Raw genomic sequence first — 17,455 nt, 5'->3', positions numbered from 1 at the left:
TTTTGTTACCGTGATAACTTAAGAACAGCTGAAGGGAACCAAGTCAAACTTGGTACAAGTATGTATAACGACGCAAAGATGAACTGATTACATTCCGGGGTCAAGAGGTCAGAGGTCCCGTTTGGTAAAAATTTTGCTACCAAGCTAACTTGTGAACGTGAACCAGTGATGGGATTTTGACCAAATTTGGTATAAGGATATATTATGATGCAAAGATGGAGAGGTAAACGGTCAGAGTCTGTTATAGGTTTTTGTTATCCTGATAACCGAAGAATGGCTGAAGGGAACCAAGTCAAACTTGGTACAAGTATATATAATGTGAAGATAAATGAATTGCACTATGGGGCCAAGAGGTCAAAGGTCCCATTAGCTGAAAATTCTGTTACTGCAACAACTTGTGAACCAGTGGTGAGATTTTTACCAAACTTGGTATATTATATATTACTCGTGGGGTCACCTGTGGGAATCCCACGGGCATGGAGGTGTATCATTGCGATCGGTGCAGCCGTTTTTGCGGTACCTGGGACAATAACGTTAGGTGGGAGTCTAAACCTGAAAATGCTGGAGACCAAAGCTGAAATTGGAAAAAACAATATATCCTATTTTACTCCATGGGGGTCCCAGGATTACCCACCCAAAATTTCGTTGCGATCGGTTGAGCCGTTTTTGCGGTACCTGGGAACGGACAGACAGACATTTGGTGAATTATAGTAAGATCATGAAAAGACGACCTGATGAGATTTTGGGATCAAAGGTCATGTCAGGTAAAAATGTGATAGTTGAGAGCAGCTTAAGGAATTTAAATCAAACTTGGTACAAGTATGAATAATAATGTGGATTGAGGCATATCGGTCGACGCCCAAGAGTGCTGTTCTAGTCTATTTTTAGTATTTTTGTGAGTACAAAAAAAACACTTAACTGCACCCCTAAAGAAAATTTGTATTGAATACTATAATATCTCTATCTCTCGCACGCACACACACACACACACACACACACACACACACACACACACACACACACACACACACACACACACACACACACACACACACACACACACACACACACACACACACACACACACACACACACACACACAATCTGTTCTCTTCCGAACGAGACTCCGAGCTCTTATCAAACAAACCCTCTCGGTTCTGAACTCGACCTGAACTCTCGGTTAGCCAACAAAACCATCTCAGTTCCTAACTAGTCCAAAGCTCTCGGTTATCTAAGAAAATCGGCCATCCAAGGAAAGGGGTAGTGCAAGGAAGTAGCGCAATAACATGTTCTCATAATCGGCATCCAAGACAGCCATATGCCAGGAGATAACTTAACTTTATTTGGTTATAGGATCCATGGAAAATAAAACTGAAGAAGAAGAAGAAGAAGAAGAAGAAGAAAAATCCTCCTGACCAGTTTAGTGGGAAGAAAGGGGTATCGTGCACCCCCCGGAAATCAACTTCTAATCGACGTCTCTAGATCAGAAAAAATGCGTAGAAAACGATGAGCTACGTTACCAAATTGTAAAAATGTCCCAAGTATCATTTTTATGCAAATTAGGCCGCCATTACCGAAAAATCAAATTTTTGGTAATGCCGGCACTTTAGAATTTACATGTTTACATGCCAAGGACACACATAGTTACTTCAGGAATGGTCCTTTAATGATCCTTGACCCTTAAAACATGGGTCTAGACATCTTACTTGTGCAGTTATGTGCAATATTGGCCGAGATATGGCAAAAAAAATGATTTTTCGGTAATGGCGGCACTAATTTGCATACTAGTATGCCACGGACACATGTGGTCACTTCAATAATAGTTTTACTATGATAGTTGACCCTCAAAACATGGGTCTAGACACCTTATTTGTTCAGTTATCTGCAGTAACGGCTGAGATATAGCGAAAAATAGATCTTTCGGTAATGGCGGCACCAATTTGCATAAAAATGATACGTGGGACATTTTTACAATTTGTTAACATAGCTCATGGTTTTCTACGCATTTTTTCTGATCTAGAGACGTCGATTGGAAGTCGATTTCCGGGGGGTGCACGATACCCCTTTCTTCCCAGTAAACTAGACAGGTTCCATTTGTGACGTGTACCCTACATGCAAAAACCTGCAACATCGATGAACTGTACGATTATTTGAGTTCGAAATAAACAAGGTAGGAGGTACACAGGTTCATTTCCAGCAATATTCAGCATGCTCTTCCTGGTTGATGTCCTCAGTTGGGGTTTTTCAAAAGTCCCGAGAAGGAATGCCGGTCGTTGCCAGTTAACGTAAAGTATCTGCACGAACGGAAGGTGAGAGCCGTTCAAAGCCGGCGATCGATTGCAGCATCCGAGGTGTTCTCAGACTCGTCGCAACCAGGCCATGGACCACTCAACCTGCAGCTGCATCCGCGGCATTGGCAGCGCTCTGGTAGAAGCTGTGCAGAGTTGTGTGGTACAGTGGAAAGCCTTTCAGTGTCTGAGAGGTCGATGACGTTATCTGTCAATCAGAACAAAACACATGTTGAAGAGTTGGTCGTTCTGCTCTACGTCACCATGACTACATTGACTGTGACTGGTCTCCCGAGCACATTCAAACATTCATTTCTTCTTACCTATCCGATGTTAAATCAAGAGGTAATTTCCTTTGTGTTGGGCCTTGTTCAATTCAAACAATCTCACTCTTCACTGCAACAATTTATATATCAGGAAAGGGTGTCGATGATAATGGACAAACACAAAAAACCCGTGACACTGCCACATCATCCATGTAACACTACTGCACGCACCCTGACCGCAACATAGTCTCCTGGAAAGATGGGCAAGAGATTTGTAGCCCCAGGATGTGCAGGCACCAAAGCTGCTGGAAACACAACCGAATGTCCTTCACTCCGGCCCAGCAGCTCGGCCTTGGAGCGCCGGCTGATCTAGGGAGCCAGAAATGTTGGGACAATTCGTAATGGGAAGCAAAAATGAACATGTTTCCTGATATTATATCTGGAAAATGTCCATATGGTAAAATCATCAAGTAAAACTGAGTGATAAGCTGGTTATTTCATTACAAGGGTATCGCTGTTATGGACTCGTTGGGCTGCTCAAACACCCATTCATAAATAAATACAGGTCTCGTGGCTATTTGTTGTGCTGCAAACAATGGCCAACAGCTGTTCACATTCCCTTCAGCAATCACAACAAAACAGTGTATCAAACGAGCGGCAGGTTAACACAGTTTGTGGCATGCTTGCAAATGATGGTATTGGTTATATCCCTGACAGGGTCCAATTTAACTAAAAACTGCCGTGCTGGTGTAGTGTCATCGGGGCGTGCTGCAATCACAGAACAGCCTTTTGGAAGAGGACGTAAATCCGATTAAGCAGCAGGATGTGGAAATGTTGGAAAAGAGTGGCAATGTGTGTGGCAATGTGTGGAAAAGAGTGGCAATGTGTGTGGCAATGTGTGGAAAAGAGTGGCAATGTGTGGAAAAGAGTGGCAATGTGTGTGGCAATGTGTGGAAAAGAGTGGCAATGTGTGTGGCAATGTGTGGAAAAGATTGGCAATGTGTGGAAAAGAGTGGCAATGTGTGTGGCAATGTGTGGAAAAGAGTGGCAATGTGTGGAAAAGAGTGGCAATGTGTGTGGCAATGTGTGGAAAAGAGTGGCAATGTGTGGAAAAGAGTGGCAATGTGTGTGTGCAGAACAGGTATGGTGCATCAAATCGGTCTTCTGTGCCCAATATCCTCACATTGGTGTGTTAATTGTGTGATGATCATATGATAGGTTGAGGAATATGGAAAGTTCGAGTTGAAAAGCATGAAGCAATTTTGTTTATTTTTGATGATGCACAAAATCGGGAGCACCAAATGAGCATCCTTCGATGTTAAATAAGGCAATTCTCTGTAAGTGTGTACGTGTGAACATCTGAAAATCATCGAAAAAAACGGGGCTGGGCCGATCTCCACCAAATTTTGCATATGTGTCCGTGCTACCCAGGGTCAGGCCATGGGCACAAAAAAAAAAAGAAGAAATCACCAATCGGGGGCGGAGATGGCTTATAATTTTCCCATCTACACGGCACAGTGCAAGTGGTTTACTGAACCCTGCTGCAGACAGGGGGGATTATTAGCCACGACACAAATATATATTTGCCCCACCTGCCCCCTCATGCCACCACCCTCACCTCCAGGCTGCTCCTGAAGGGAACGGGTGATTATAGAGTCTAAACAAGACACAAAAGTACAAATCTGCATATTGTAAGCACCAGATGGTCTCATGATAATCATTAAAAAATATATCCAAGGAGACTCGATGGCGTAATGGTTAGAGAGTCCGTGATGATTCCGGGAAGTCAGTGGTTCGAACCTCGGCTGAGGAATAACGAAGACTAAAAACTGGAGAGTTCATGAAACACAATACCCCACACAGTGTTCAAGTATATACTTCAATTTTAATAAAATAATGATTTTAAAAATTGTTTAAAAAATCTGAAATTTTAGAAACCGGTACTAAAGAAATCTTAAACATCACCGTTATACACTGTAATAAGACCACGTTGAGTCGCAGTTCAGGAGATGAAAGCTTTAGTGATTACGATAGAACACAATGTCAATCAGCATTGTACGTATATCCATATCAGTGCCATCTTCTTCATCATCTCACATGCCACACCCTCTCATGCTATATATTGATATACTGCATGGTTATCGGAAGTATTATGAAGGCGATTTGTGTTCTATAGTTCTTAAGTATATGATTAAATTTAAATAAGAGTTTAAAGGCGTATAAATTAATTAATTAAGTTTTACCGCCGTTTTACCCAGTGTCTATTACATCATCCTATCAAACACATTACATTAGTTATTTGTGCCTGTTGTTTGTGTCCATTACAACGTCCTTAAAAACAGTAAGCTTCCTGTTTGGAATGATTTCAAGTTTTCTTTGACTGCTAGGCAACCAGACCGAGTAAAAATCTCATTCCTCTCCGCGCATGTGCGATCAGGACAAATTCAGAGCCAAAGTATTGTTAAACTAAAGACTTGCCTTCCTATTCATGATCCGATTCGTGTTCAAAATACAACATTCAATTAAAAAAATCTGTTCCTCGATCATAAATTGATCAGATGGACAAACGGACATGAACCAATTGCTTAACCACGGTTGTCACTTCGCAAGCGTGCGTGCGTTAATGATGTGCTGCTTCCTTGCCGGACACTCAGCGTTTCAAAAGGAAAACGGACAAACACACATAGGTTGGCAACAATTGTATAGGCTTGATATGCCTAATGGCCTCCTCCCTCATTTAAGTTCCTTGTAAGAGAACTCAAATAAATAAATGGTGTAAGTTAAGGAAAACCATGAATATTACAGCATAATGAAATTGCAAAGTCCAACCAGGAAAAAAAAAGGATCAGAACATTCTAGAATACAGGCCTCGAGAGTCTAACCTGTATGTTTTCAACAACAGGCAGCAGGTGCATTGACTCGAGAGAGAAACAATTAGAGCACTGTTGTCCCGGTGGGGTTTTGTGTCAGAGTGCAGAGCCCGAGTGAGGAGTTAAGCTGGCTATCCCATCTCATTGCACTCTCTTGTAACTGGTGACATTCCCACGGAAAGAGTAGGCAGATGTGTGTCTCTAACTTGGCACAAATCAAAAAAGAATCTCTGCCCGAGTTAGTCCTTTTCATCTGTCTCATCATTTTCACCTGGATTTGGAATGGTGAAAGGTTAAACCGTGCCAACATCTCACTTAACATGCATCTTTATGAGCAAATGCGTAATTCACCTTATCAGCCAGAACGAGCAGGGTTGTGCCCACAATGGTACTATTGAGCAAGGAGGCAGTTGAGCGGAAGGTCTCGGTGAGTTCTGCCAGGCGGCGGTGCTTCGTTACCAAAGGAACGTCGTCCTGAAGTCGGTGGAAGGCATGCGTTTTCTGGGAAAGAGGAAGGTGTTGATGAGGACAAAAAAAAAAAAAAACCTGCAGGAGTGCATCCCAAGCTGTCTGCCTCTTAAATGTCAATGTGGACTGGGCCTCTCTGTCCTCCTAGTGAAACAGTGCTACAAACAGCAGTGAGCCGCCAAGGCAAACATCGGTGCTACTTTGATAGTACGAGTGCAAGCTAAGCGACCGTGATGAAACTGATCTTTTAAAATCATACGATGCACGAGACGAGACGGAAACAAACCTTCCTCATACTGTAACTGAACAGATAGGCCATGGTGTAACAGACAGTACGGATGAGGGACAGCGTCTCTTGGTGGTCGTCTTCCGTCTCACCGCAGAATCCCGCGATGAAGTCGCTACTCAAACACACACCTCACCAAGAGAAAACCCCATCAGCAAGCATCACCAGGGAACGGCAGATGTGTCATGACAACCTTAAAGTCCACAACTGATAAAGTACCCACAGGGGCCAGTAGGATACCCTAGAGCTGGGGTTCTGAACCTGGGGTATCCATACCCCTTGGGGGTATGGGGACCAAAATCTGGGGGTATGGGACTCGTAATAAATTATAATAATAAATTGTATAACGTGGGGTTCAATGAAATTTCATCGTTTCAATTCAATGAAATATCAACTTTAAATATATATGCTTAGCGGTGTTGGCTTAGCGGTTAGGATGCCGGCTTGGGATCCTAGGATACCTGGGTTCGAATCCCGGTCGATCGCTGAATTAACACCAGGGGGGTTGACTCAACCTGTCATCCTTCCGAGGTCGGCAAATTGAGTACCAGCCTGCTGGGATGAATGATCCCGGTGTGTACCCCGGTTTAGAATAGGTACACCGTATCCCTGCGCATCGTAAGAGGCAACTAAGGGTTGGCACCAGGAAGGGCATCCAGCCGTAAAAACATTGCCTCAAACAGGGAAACATGATTGTCATGGGGCCCGCAAGGCTAACCCCCGCTGTAGCGGGGAAAATGGCCTTAAAACGATCATTCATTCATTAATTCAAATATATAATAAATATATATTTAAATATAAATATATATATTTCAAAACAAATTATATTTGTATAATTATATTTGAAACAAATATAAATTCAATTTTCTGGGTAAGAAGTTACGAATTTTCATCCAAATAAATAGGCAATTAAAGTAAAAACATCCCTCAGAATGCACCACAGAGCACCTAGAAATCCAAAAAATTATAGGGGGACATGCCCCCAGTACCCCCTAGCTGTGCGCACATTTGGTGCGCCTTGGTCAGTCAACAGTCTGGCGATGGGGGTATGGGGACATCGTGGGCAATCCGTTGGGGGTCTTGACAGGGAAAAAGGTTAAGAACCCCTGCCCTAGAGGTATGCATACCCACCTCTGAGCTTCTCTAACCTGCAGTTTAAATCTCGACCAAGCTATAACTGCCATCCTGGTGTTTATCAGGCAGGGCGAGACATCAATGTTCATGTCGTCCCTTGGATGAAAGTTAAATGAGCGTCCTTTCTGCTGGCATTAGTTGGTGGACTTTAAAGATCACATGGTGTCCTTAAGCAAGAGTAGGTGAGCTATCACCAGCACCCTGAACAAATTAAGAATTCCGGCTTTAACCTTTAAGGGGCTCATCATAGCACAGGTTCTGCATACAAAAGGAGGAAGAAGAAGGCACCCACTTTTATTTAACCCGCACATCAATGAGGAATGGGTTCCAATCTGAGATCTGCTCACCTGGGATCACGTTTTTGATATGTTCCACTAGGTCGAGATAAGCTTCTCGGGTATGCCTACAAAGTAAACGTAAATACACATCAGTAAGGTGCCATTTTAAAAATTACGCAACACATTTTCCCCCCCAAATCTGACACACTCAACTTCCTGTAATGCTCCGTAACGCTTCAATAGATAGCCCATAGAACATCATGCAACACTCGAATAGGACACCTCCTCACTCCCTATTTCATACCTTAATCCCCAGGATGCTATTTATCCCGTTGTTTCTATCAGGTTCTATGAACTATATTTGAAAAAGTAAAGGCGGTACAGCGTACCGTCAACAAGACCAGGCAGCAGTCGGAAACCCTGTAATGACGTCATCAGACTAATCGCTTGGATTGATGTAACAGTTTCGAAATATCGTATGTTCAATTGCTTTCATTTGCAAGTGAGATCAAGTGTCTGTGGAAAAAGCAATGTTGGAATTTAAATAAAGAAATTTGTAAGTATCGAATACAAATATCATCAAATACTTCCTCTCTATCCACCAACATCAAGACTCTATGCTCACCTTCACTCTTTCATTCCTCTTTTCTCCCGCCTCGGGAACAAACTCCCTCACTCTATTCAATCCCACTCCTCCCTCTAGGTCTTCAAAACAGCTGTTCACCACCATCTCTTATCTTCCCCCATCCAAAACCTTGATCTTTTCTACCCCCACTAATTCACCCCAGATCAACTTTTTTTAAATACCAACTTCTTTCCTGGAAGTCCTTGCAGTGTCCATATGTTTTATACCTCCCCCCCCCTCCCTCCCCCCATTCCCATGCCTCCTCTCCCCAAGCCCTCTCTCTCCCACAGATCTCCCGATGTCCCTGTTCTCTGCTGTTGTACTTGTGTGCTTCCCTCTCTCGCCCCATCTTGTCTCCTGCTCCCTTAATTGTATGTTTTGTGTGTCGGTTTTTTTTTTTTTTTTGTGATTGATGTTAACTCTTACACGAGCCTCGATCTTGTATACAAAAAAAAAAAAAAATCTTTAAATACTTGGTACTTGGAACAAAGTTGTCACTGATTGATTTAGCGTTACATTATGGCGCTGGAAACACCCCCTCCCTTACCTCCTGTAGCATTCCCTCCTTAAACGCTCGGACATACCACTCCCACCCCCACCGCATGCGTTATGTTATTTTTGACCAAATTGCTGTAAATAGGGGGCATCACTATTCATGTCTCATAAAACTTATTCGTTTTAAGTCGACGATCAAAACGACATGTGAATGACCAAACTTGGTCAAATAAAAATGGTATGGATAGGCAATAAAATCCGGTTTCAATCTTGCGCGAATAACAGGATGTTCCCTGTGAGGTTATCAGTCCCAAGTTGCCATGCAGAGTTGAATCCAAAATCGATCTGAATTGGAAAACCACTCTCGGTGGTGTAATGGTTGGAGCATCCGTCCTCGAGTCTGGGAGTTCGGCGGTTCAATCCCCGGCTGAGTCACACCAAAGACTTTTTAAAAACTAGAGAGTTCATGGAACACCTTACCCCACGCGGTGTTGAGAAAAGAGGACATAAGCGGGTTCTGCGAGCAGCAAATTTGATTGGTCGAAATGATGTAAAACACCAGAATAATTTGTCCAAGTACTGCTAAACGGAAGATTTTTGAAAATGCCAACAAGGTGATTTGTGTTCTAGTGTTCAAGTATATAACTAAATTGAAATAAAATAACGAATTTAAAAGTTGTAGAAAAAATATTTTGGAGGTTTTACCGCCGTTGATGCAACGTCTTTTACACCACCTCATCTGACACGTTACATTAATTCTTCATACTTCTTGTTTGTGTCCTTTATGGCATCCTTAAAAACTAAGTTCAATCACCCACATTTCAAATCTGGCCTCCTGGGCATCCTCCGGCCGACTGGGCATCCTCCGTCGTGCGAAGTCCTTCCTTGGCACACCTGAGCTCCTCAACACATACAAGGCTTTCATCCGCAGCTCAATGGAATACTGTTCCCCCCTCTGGGTTGGTGCTCCTGCCTCACACCTAGCTCGTCTTCACGCTGTTGAAACCAAAGCGTTCAGAATCATTGGAATCTCCCGCGATGAAGCTAACTCCAAGGGCCTCTCACTCACTCACCGCAGGCAGGTTGGTGGTCTTTCCGTCTTCTACCGACTCCTCTCTGGCCTTGCCCCCCCCCCCCCAGCTCTCTCTGGGCTCTGTCCCGCAAATATTCCTACAGGTCGCTCAAGATCTGCCTGCAACCCTCTTATGGTTAAACTGCCAAAATCAAGATTCTCTGCTCACCTCCACTCCTTCATTCCTCTTTTCTCCTGCCTCTGGAACAAACTCCCTCACTCTCTTCAATCCCACTCCACCCTCCAGGTCTTTAAAACAGCTGTTCACCACCATCTCTTATCTTCCCCCATCCAAAACCTTGATCTTTTCTACCCCCGCTAATTTCACCCCAATTTCACTTTTTTGAAATACCAACTTCTGTCCTGGAAGTCCTTGGTGTCCTTGTGTTTTATACTTCTCCCACAACCCCCCCCCCCCCCATTCCCACGCCTCCTCCCCCCAAGCCCTCTCCCTTCCATACATCTCCCTGCTCTCAAATGTTGTGTTTGTGTGCTTCCCCTTCTCTCCCCATCTTGTCTTCCGCTCCCTCTTTTTATATATTTTGTTTGTCTGGTTGATTTGTTTGTGAAGTAAATGTTAGCTCTTTCATGAGCCTCGATTCAGTATACAAAAAAAAAAGTTTCCAGCTTGGAGTGATTTTCAATTCTGTTTGGCTGCGAGACAGGCAGATTTAAAAAAAAAAAAAAAAAAAAAAAAATTACACTGGTGCCCAAAGGAAGTGGTTCAGGTTAACATTTTAAAGATGAAATAGGCAAAGCCTAGAAATGAATGAAACCCATTAGAATTACCCTTTAAAATCTATTATAATCACCCTTTAGAACACTCTAGAATCAAACACAGTGGGTTAGAAAGTAGTAAGGGAAACATATGAAAATCTGTTAACTAAATTGTTACCAAAAATTTTCTTCCCCAATATGTTTGTAAAGGTGTGTAATAACATGTGTTAAAATGTTGAAGGTCAACTCCTGTGGGAAACCCAGAAAAAAAGCTGTTGAATTCGGGTACCGAAAAATTATTTTCGAGAATTTTTATTTTTTTAAATCGGCCCTTAAGTAACTTATGAGGGGTCAAATAAGGGTTTTTCATGATTCTGAGTTGATTGTTAACATTTATATTTCACCACAGACACTCCTTTGTGGAAAAATAATTTCTAAATATATCTCATTTTCTACTTTGCAGGACATGAAGTCTAGCAATATGGATGAAGACGTTACTCCACCTGTGCTCAATTGCTTCATCTGTGCACGCTCGGATACACCAGCTGAAAGACTCATACAGGCAACTCCAAAGGGATACTCAACTTTATTGAAACAAGCAGAAACTGTCGAAAATGTTACTGTTGTGGAACGTATGAAGGAGGCTCAAAAGGAAGGAAAACTGAGGTACCACCAGAAGTGTAAAAATGATCTGTACAACAACTTTGTTGCAACCACCAAGAAGTCAGCTCAAGCATCAAAAGCAGAGAAAGAGTCATCAAAGTTGAAGAGAAGACGCACTACTTGTGAGTTCAGTTCATCAACTGGCTGCAGTTCTAGAAGATCACAGTCAGTTGACCTCCTGTATAAGGATGTATGCATTCTTTGCAACCAACCAGCCCAGCTCTACAAAAATAATCCAGCACAAGCTAGAAAGAAATACAGAGTGCCAGATAATTTGACTGCAGATACACTGAAGGCAAGCTTGCTGAAGACAGCACGGAGTCGCGGGGATGACTGGGGCACTGAAGTCACTGGACGCCTGGAAGGGATCAACGACTTGGTAGCAGAAGAAACACTGTACCATTTGCGATGCAAACGTATGTTTGCGAGAGGTGACAGTTTGTCCAAGACTGATGAGGAAGGAAAAAGGAAGAGAGGACAGAGGAGTATTGATGAGGAACGAGAGGCAGTTTTTATTGAATTCTGCGAATGGTTAGACTCAGAATTAGAGCATGGGGTAATGAACATGGACCAAGTCCATGAAAAGCTGCAGGAGTTTGATCAGTCACCAGAGAAGAGCCTTTCTTATTCAAAGCATTGGCTAAAGATAAAACTTCTAGAGAAATACGAAGACACCTTGTATTTCACAACACAGGAAAGAAGGGCAGATGTACTCTGTCTCAAAGATGGCACCGACAATATTCTGCGAGAGCATCATGCTAATCTTGACCATGGAGATGAGAAGACTCAGATCATAAAGACGGCACTCAAGTTCATATCCAATGATATTGCCTTGATTGATTTAGGTCCAAAGTCATACCCCACCACACACAGTATGACTGACATCGATAGTCAGCTGACACTTGTTCCTGCAAGCCTTCAGATGTTCTTGAGACCGATTGTCAAGACAGACGAAAGAGTTGCCGTTTGGGGGCAGAATTTTATTAAGGCCTGTCGACCTCGGTCTGGAGTATTGCCACACCAAATGGGGCTTGCCATACAACTTGATCATAGATTTGGGTCAAAATGGATGCTCAACAAGTTCCACCGGCTGGGATACACTGAGTCTTACACGGAGACACAAAACTACAAATACTGCTTCCTTAATAGTAGGAGTGGAGATGATGTTCCAGATACTTCTGGCACTCTTGACACCATTGTGGAGGAAACCGATGAACAGATCAATGATGAGGTTGCGGTTGATGCTGCGCTTGAGGATCAATCAGTGATGACAGCCAAAGTGCCAGCCAGTGAAAGTGAATTGTCAAGTAATGATCAGGTGGTCTTTATGGAGGTTGGGGAAACAAACAATGCAGTCACTCAGTTTGTTGGAGACAATATAGATTTAAACATTGTCTCTATTCACGGAAACACTCCCTTTCACTCAATGGGTTGGATCGAAGTCACCTCTCCGGCACCACCTTTGCCAGATCCACAGACAACAGCAGCTTTCCCCCGGGTGAAGTTGAAGGCACTCGACAAAGCTAAGATCCTGAGAGGAACTGAAGTAAAGATTATTCCATTTACGAACAGAAAACAGATAGGAACGAACGCGATCATGTTTCTCCCCCTCGCTGAGCTTTCCTCCTCCCTGGCTCATGATCAGCCACTCCTCACTCCAGGTGACACACTCTGGGCAGCGGGGTGGGTGATCAAAGCCAACGATCCTGAGTTCCCACACTCCAAGTGGAATGGCTGGATGAAGAGAATCCATGCTAATGATGCAAAGCAGAGCACACAGATCGAGTTCCTCCCAGTTATTGAAGGAGACCCTAATGACCTCAACACCATCTTCACCACTCTGAAAGAGTGCATACGGCGTGCTGGGGTCGCTATAGTGACCTTTGATCTTCCGATTTGGCTGAAGGCTGTGAATATAATAAAGCAGGCAAATCTACCCGTCATTCCAAGGTTGGGTGGTTTTCACCTGCTGAAGTCTTATCTTGGATGAATGGGTAACATCATGGAAGATTCTGGACTACTAGATGTGATCCAGTTGATCTATCCTGGAAGTACGACAGCCAACCACATCATGGATGGAGGATGTTTTGACAAGGCAATCCGTGTTCACCTCCTCATCCAAGAATGGGGTCACGTGCATCTCGGCCTGTGGAGTCTGTAATGGCATTACATGCAGAAACTGCAGTCATGATGTTGTTGAGTCTGTAGAAGACATAGACAATGACTGTTGAAACTTCTGACATTGTGAATGAGAAATAACTCTTGAGTATTATATATGTATGTGAAATAAAAGCTACTTTGTGTGTAAATGTAAAAGTGAAAATATAAATGTTAACAATCAACTCAGAATCATGAAAAACCCTTATTTGACCCCTCATAAGTTACTTAAGGGCCGATTTAAAAAAATAAAAATCTCGAAAATAATTTTTCGGTACCCGAATTCAACAGCTTTTTTTCTGGGTTTCCCACGGGAGTTGAACTTCAACATTTTAACACATGTTATTACACACCTTTACAAACATATTGGTGAAGAAATTTTTTGGTAACAATTTAGTTAACAGATTTGTGAAATATCTCATAAAATGCCCTTACTAAAGGTTCTTCTTCATTTTTGACGGACGGACGGACAGAGTTAAATATTGAAGTGGCTTCACCGCTTAAAAACTATCTCACTCCTCTCTGCGCATGTGCGATCGGGACAAATTCAGAGCCAAAGTACTGATTGAAATTAAGTTGTTCGTCAATTCCTCGATCATAAACTGACGTTTGTAGACAGACAGACAGAAGATAACCAATTGCTTAACCACACTTTTCGCTTTGTGTGTGCGTTTTTTTCGTCTTTCTTGCTTGGCATTCAGCATTGCCTTCCTTCCTTCCTGCTGCATCAGGATAAGGATTACCACAGTGAAGTGCATTACTGTATTTAAAAGGACTAGGGCATGCCCGTACTATATCTATATCTAAAATTATATCCCCCCCCTCTATTTACATGAAATGGTTTGGTCCAAAGCGAACGGCTTGCGAGTGGTGACAATCCCCCCCCCTCTATTTACATGCAATGGTTTGGTCCAAAGCGAACGGCTTCCGGAGTTTGGTAAAGAAATCGCCATCGCGTGAACAAACGCGCAGGAAAGCGAATGAATCGCAAATTCGTTTTTATTAGTTGTAAAACATAGTTTAACGCCAACATAGTTTGCAAACGTGAAATAAATGAATACGCTCTCAAATGTGCCATCCGAGGCAGAGTGTGCCCGCCACGTTCGGCACACGCGATCGTTCGCTGCTCTCTGATTGGTTGAATCGTTTTTTGGACATAGCTCGGTAAGTAATTGTCCGATTAATATGAAACCTTGAAAAGGCACATCCTCGGGTCCCCAGCAATATACCTGGCAAGTTAAAAGTATATCGGACCCGTGGTTGTCGAGAAACAGCGGTCACAGACAAACGTACAAACGTACAAACGTACAAACGTACAGACAGAGATTACTGGAATTATAGATAGATAAGAGCACGAATATTCCCCATAGGTTGGCATCCATGAGGAGGAGGAAATTCCTCCTTGGGAAATGCTCCGCTGAGTGTGTTTAGAAAGGCAGTGTTATTGTTGTGGCCTCGCTAGACCCACAGTGCCTCCGGAAGTGACGAAACTTCCACCAAGCTCAGTGGCTGCGTTTGTCTCATGTATTCGTCTGCTCCACTATGAGCCCCAGATCCTTTAATAAATAAATAAAACCGCCAACCTCTTGCAATGCCTTCTATCTCCAGATATGATGTGCTAAAATTGAAAGTGTAGGCACATCAGTGACATATAAATACCCCAGTAGATCTTTAAAAAGTCAAACTCTTATTAGATCAATTGATTTTGTAATAAGGAATTGAGTTTTCATCAGTGAGACAATGACCGTCGGTTGGAATGGTGCACAATAATGGGACTTGTCCAGACCCACCCTCTTTTCATGGCCTCGAGGACCCCTGTGCTCCCACTCTGCGCAGGTAGGTGGATCTGCTTGCAGATATTTGGTTTCTCCCTGATGACGTGGAGCACCTGGGGGTGGGCAGGTATGATGAAATGCACACTCAGCTGGGCAGCAAGCAGGATGCGAGTCATCAAGTGGCATCTCACCTCGTCTGGGAAGTCTTTGGGATGGGGTGACGTGAAACGAATTCTCATCTCCGGGTCGACACTGGACACTTGGTCCAGTAGTTCGGCGAATCCCGTGCCACCGGCCTTGCGTTGGCATCGGTTGCGAAAACCCTTACTGAGTGGTGGAGGTGAATTGGTTGCCATGCTGGAGATCCCCGGGTTGAGGTAACTGTTCACGTTCTGGCCGAGAAGGATAACCTCTTTGACACCCTACGCAATGAGACCGAGAGAACTTATGGGTTCATTTTCCATTTGCTTTGCAATAATGAATGACTAACTGAAGGAATTCGAAAACAGAACAACCCAAATCAGACAAAGCCCATGGCGGGAAACAACAAAAGTTATGAGTAGGCCACAGCTCTGCTTGAATGATAACGGGCCTGAAAGGATGGAGAGAAAATACGGTCCACATTGAAACGTGATGGTGCGGTGCTTCAGGTGGCCACGCCATCATTTATTTGTGACATGCTCATGACGAGTTCATACCTGCTGGGACAGATTGCGCACCTCTTCGAGCACGGAGCTCAGGGGTCGGCTGCGTTCTCGTCCGCGTGTGAACGGAACTACACAGTAGCTGCACATGTTGTTGCAGCCACGTGTAATGGAACTGTTGCCGGAACAGGGATGGGAATGGCATTGGCTGGTCGGAAGGATTCGTGGCACAGCGAACAGGTGTGCACATTGTGTCAAAACACACGGAGGGAAGATATAGAAACACAAAGAAGAAAGGCAATATGAAAAGATATTTACACGAAGGCAGAAGGGTCTCCCGGTTGCATCCGAACGGGTGTCACATCTGCGTACGTTTCATCAACCGACAGTTGCACGTTGATGGCCTGCTGTCCACTGCAAGCCGTTGCCAGCAGCCTTGGCAAGTCCCTGTAAGCATCCGGTCCTGCGACCACATCTACCGCCTGCTCACGCTCCAGAATATTATGGCGAAGCTGCTCTGCCATGCATCCTGTGGAAGGATTAAAAACACAATGGGAGCATCACTGCCTGGAGCACACATGTCATGAGAGTCACGCACAGCTCGGCACCGTGCAGGTCGCACGACCACGCGCAGGTATGTGCACCGTGGAGGTCACAAACTAACAGTCTGGTGCAAATTTGGCCAAAGTACTGCTCATAATTATAATTATTCCTCAGGTCATAAAAACAAGAATATAGAGCAAAACATATCACCAGTGTAACCCCAATCCCAAATGCGCTCGACATCCCGGTTTTGCCACAGCCATTTGGTGCTCGGCCAAGTCGTACCGGACACACGGTTTAACCACATCAGGTATAAGATACCCGGAGCGAGGAAAAAGCAAATGTCAATGAATTGCTTTCCTGACATACCAAGGATTCCAATTTGAAGCTGTGGTTGGTGAGCTTTCCGTCGCCATTTTAATGCCTTGTACTGAGAGATGCGCTTCCAGACCGTCAGCTCGGGTTTCTCTCTGTTCACAAAAAGCAGTCACATGGTCATGAAGCTTTTCAAACCCACAAACTTCACCAACCACAATTGCCTGAAAGGTGCCTCAACGTCAACAGGATATAAATTATTTGCTTAAAGTTGGAGCTTCTACATTGAGGACACCACGCTTTGTTACATCAGCCCAGAAACAAATATGTTTGCTTCCCCGTTGGATAGAACCATTCCATTGGTGGAGGCGGGTTCCTGGAAACGAGATGTCCTGAGGTGGCAAGAGGATTGTGTGGCCTATTTACAGTGGTGACGGGAGTGGTAGGCTCTTGTTGAAAAGCAAATGGCTGCAGAAACTTTGCAAAAGGTTCCACCAGGAATGACCCAACATCAAATTGTGAGTTAAAGATTTTTTCCCGTTTTGACCCCTGTGACCCCAAGTTTCCACCTCCTGGGGCATGAACCGGGGGTCAAATCCAAATAATCGTTCCATATTTCATGCGTTCCCCAATGTTGATTGCATATACTGTATTGTACAAAATTTCATTAAAAGATATATTTTTAAATGTGCCTGTAATTGCATTTTTTGGTATTTGACCTTTTGACCCCATGCCAGGAGGGTGGAGCCAAAAATGATACTGCTCTTGCTCTTGCCCTATGGTGATCATAACCACCAAGTTTGGTGAATTTCTGCCCAACCGTTTTGGAGGAGATGACATCTGAGAGACTGACAGATGG

The 17,455-nt window shown here is 43.8% G+C and overlaps 1 protein-coding gene across 1 annotated transcript in view; it reads right to left on the bottom strand.

Moving 5' to 3' along the window:
* Positions 1-1,319: 1,319 nt before the first annotated feature.
* The window catches only part of CDK5RAP1 (CDK5RAP1 mitochondrial tRNA methylthiotransferase), a 28,379-nt gene continuing 12,243 nt past the window's right edge, over positions 1,320-17,455 (bottom strand). Inside the window, exons 5-14 of the mRNA XM_068116346.2 lie at positions 16,651-16,751; positions 16,057-16,267; positions 15,793-15,913; positions 15,286-15,516; positions 15,110-15,207; positions 7,660-7,715; positions 6,179-6,309; positions 5,776-5,925; positions 2,786-2,923; positions 1,320-2,496 (exon numbers count right to left, since the gene is read on the bottom strand). Coding sequence (XP_067972447.2) covers positions 2,389-2,496; positions 2,786-2,923; positions 5,776-5,925; positions 6,179-6,309; positions 7,660-7,715; positions 15,110-15,207; positions 15,286-15,516; positions 15,793-15,913; positions 16,057-16,267; positions 16,651-16,751 — 1,345 coding nt within the window. The 3' untranslated portion in view covers positions 1,320-2,388. The remainder of the gene's footprint in view (positions 2,497-2,785; positions 2,924-5,775; positions 5,926-6,178; positions 6,310-7,659; positions 7,716-15,109; positions 15,208-15,285; positions 15,517-15,792; positions 15,914-16,056; positions 16,268-16,650; positions 16,752-17,455) is intronic.

This window comes from Myxine glutinosa, chromosome 5 (assembly GCF_964187855.1).
Source record: "Myxine glutinosa chromosome 5, kmMyxGlut1.1, whole genome shotgun sequence".
In the NCBI taxonomy this organism is placed as follows: Eukaryota; Metazoa; Chordata; class Myxini; order Myxiniformes; family Myxinidae; genus Myxine; species Myxine glutinosa.
Note: the sequence above shows the minus strand (reverse complement) of the source record. Positions and strands in the feature narration are given on the sequence as shown.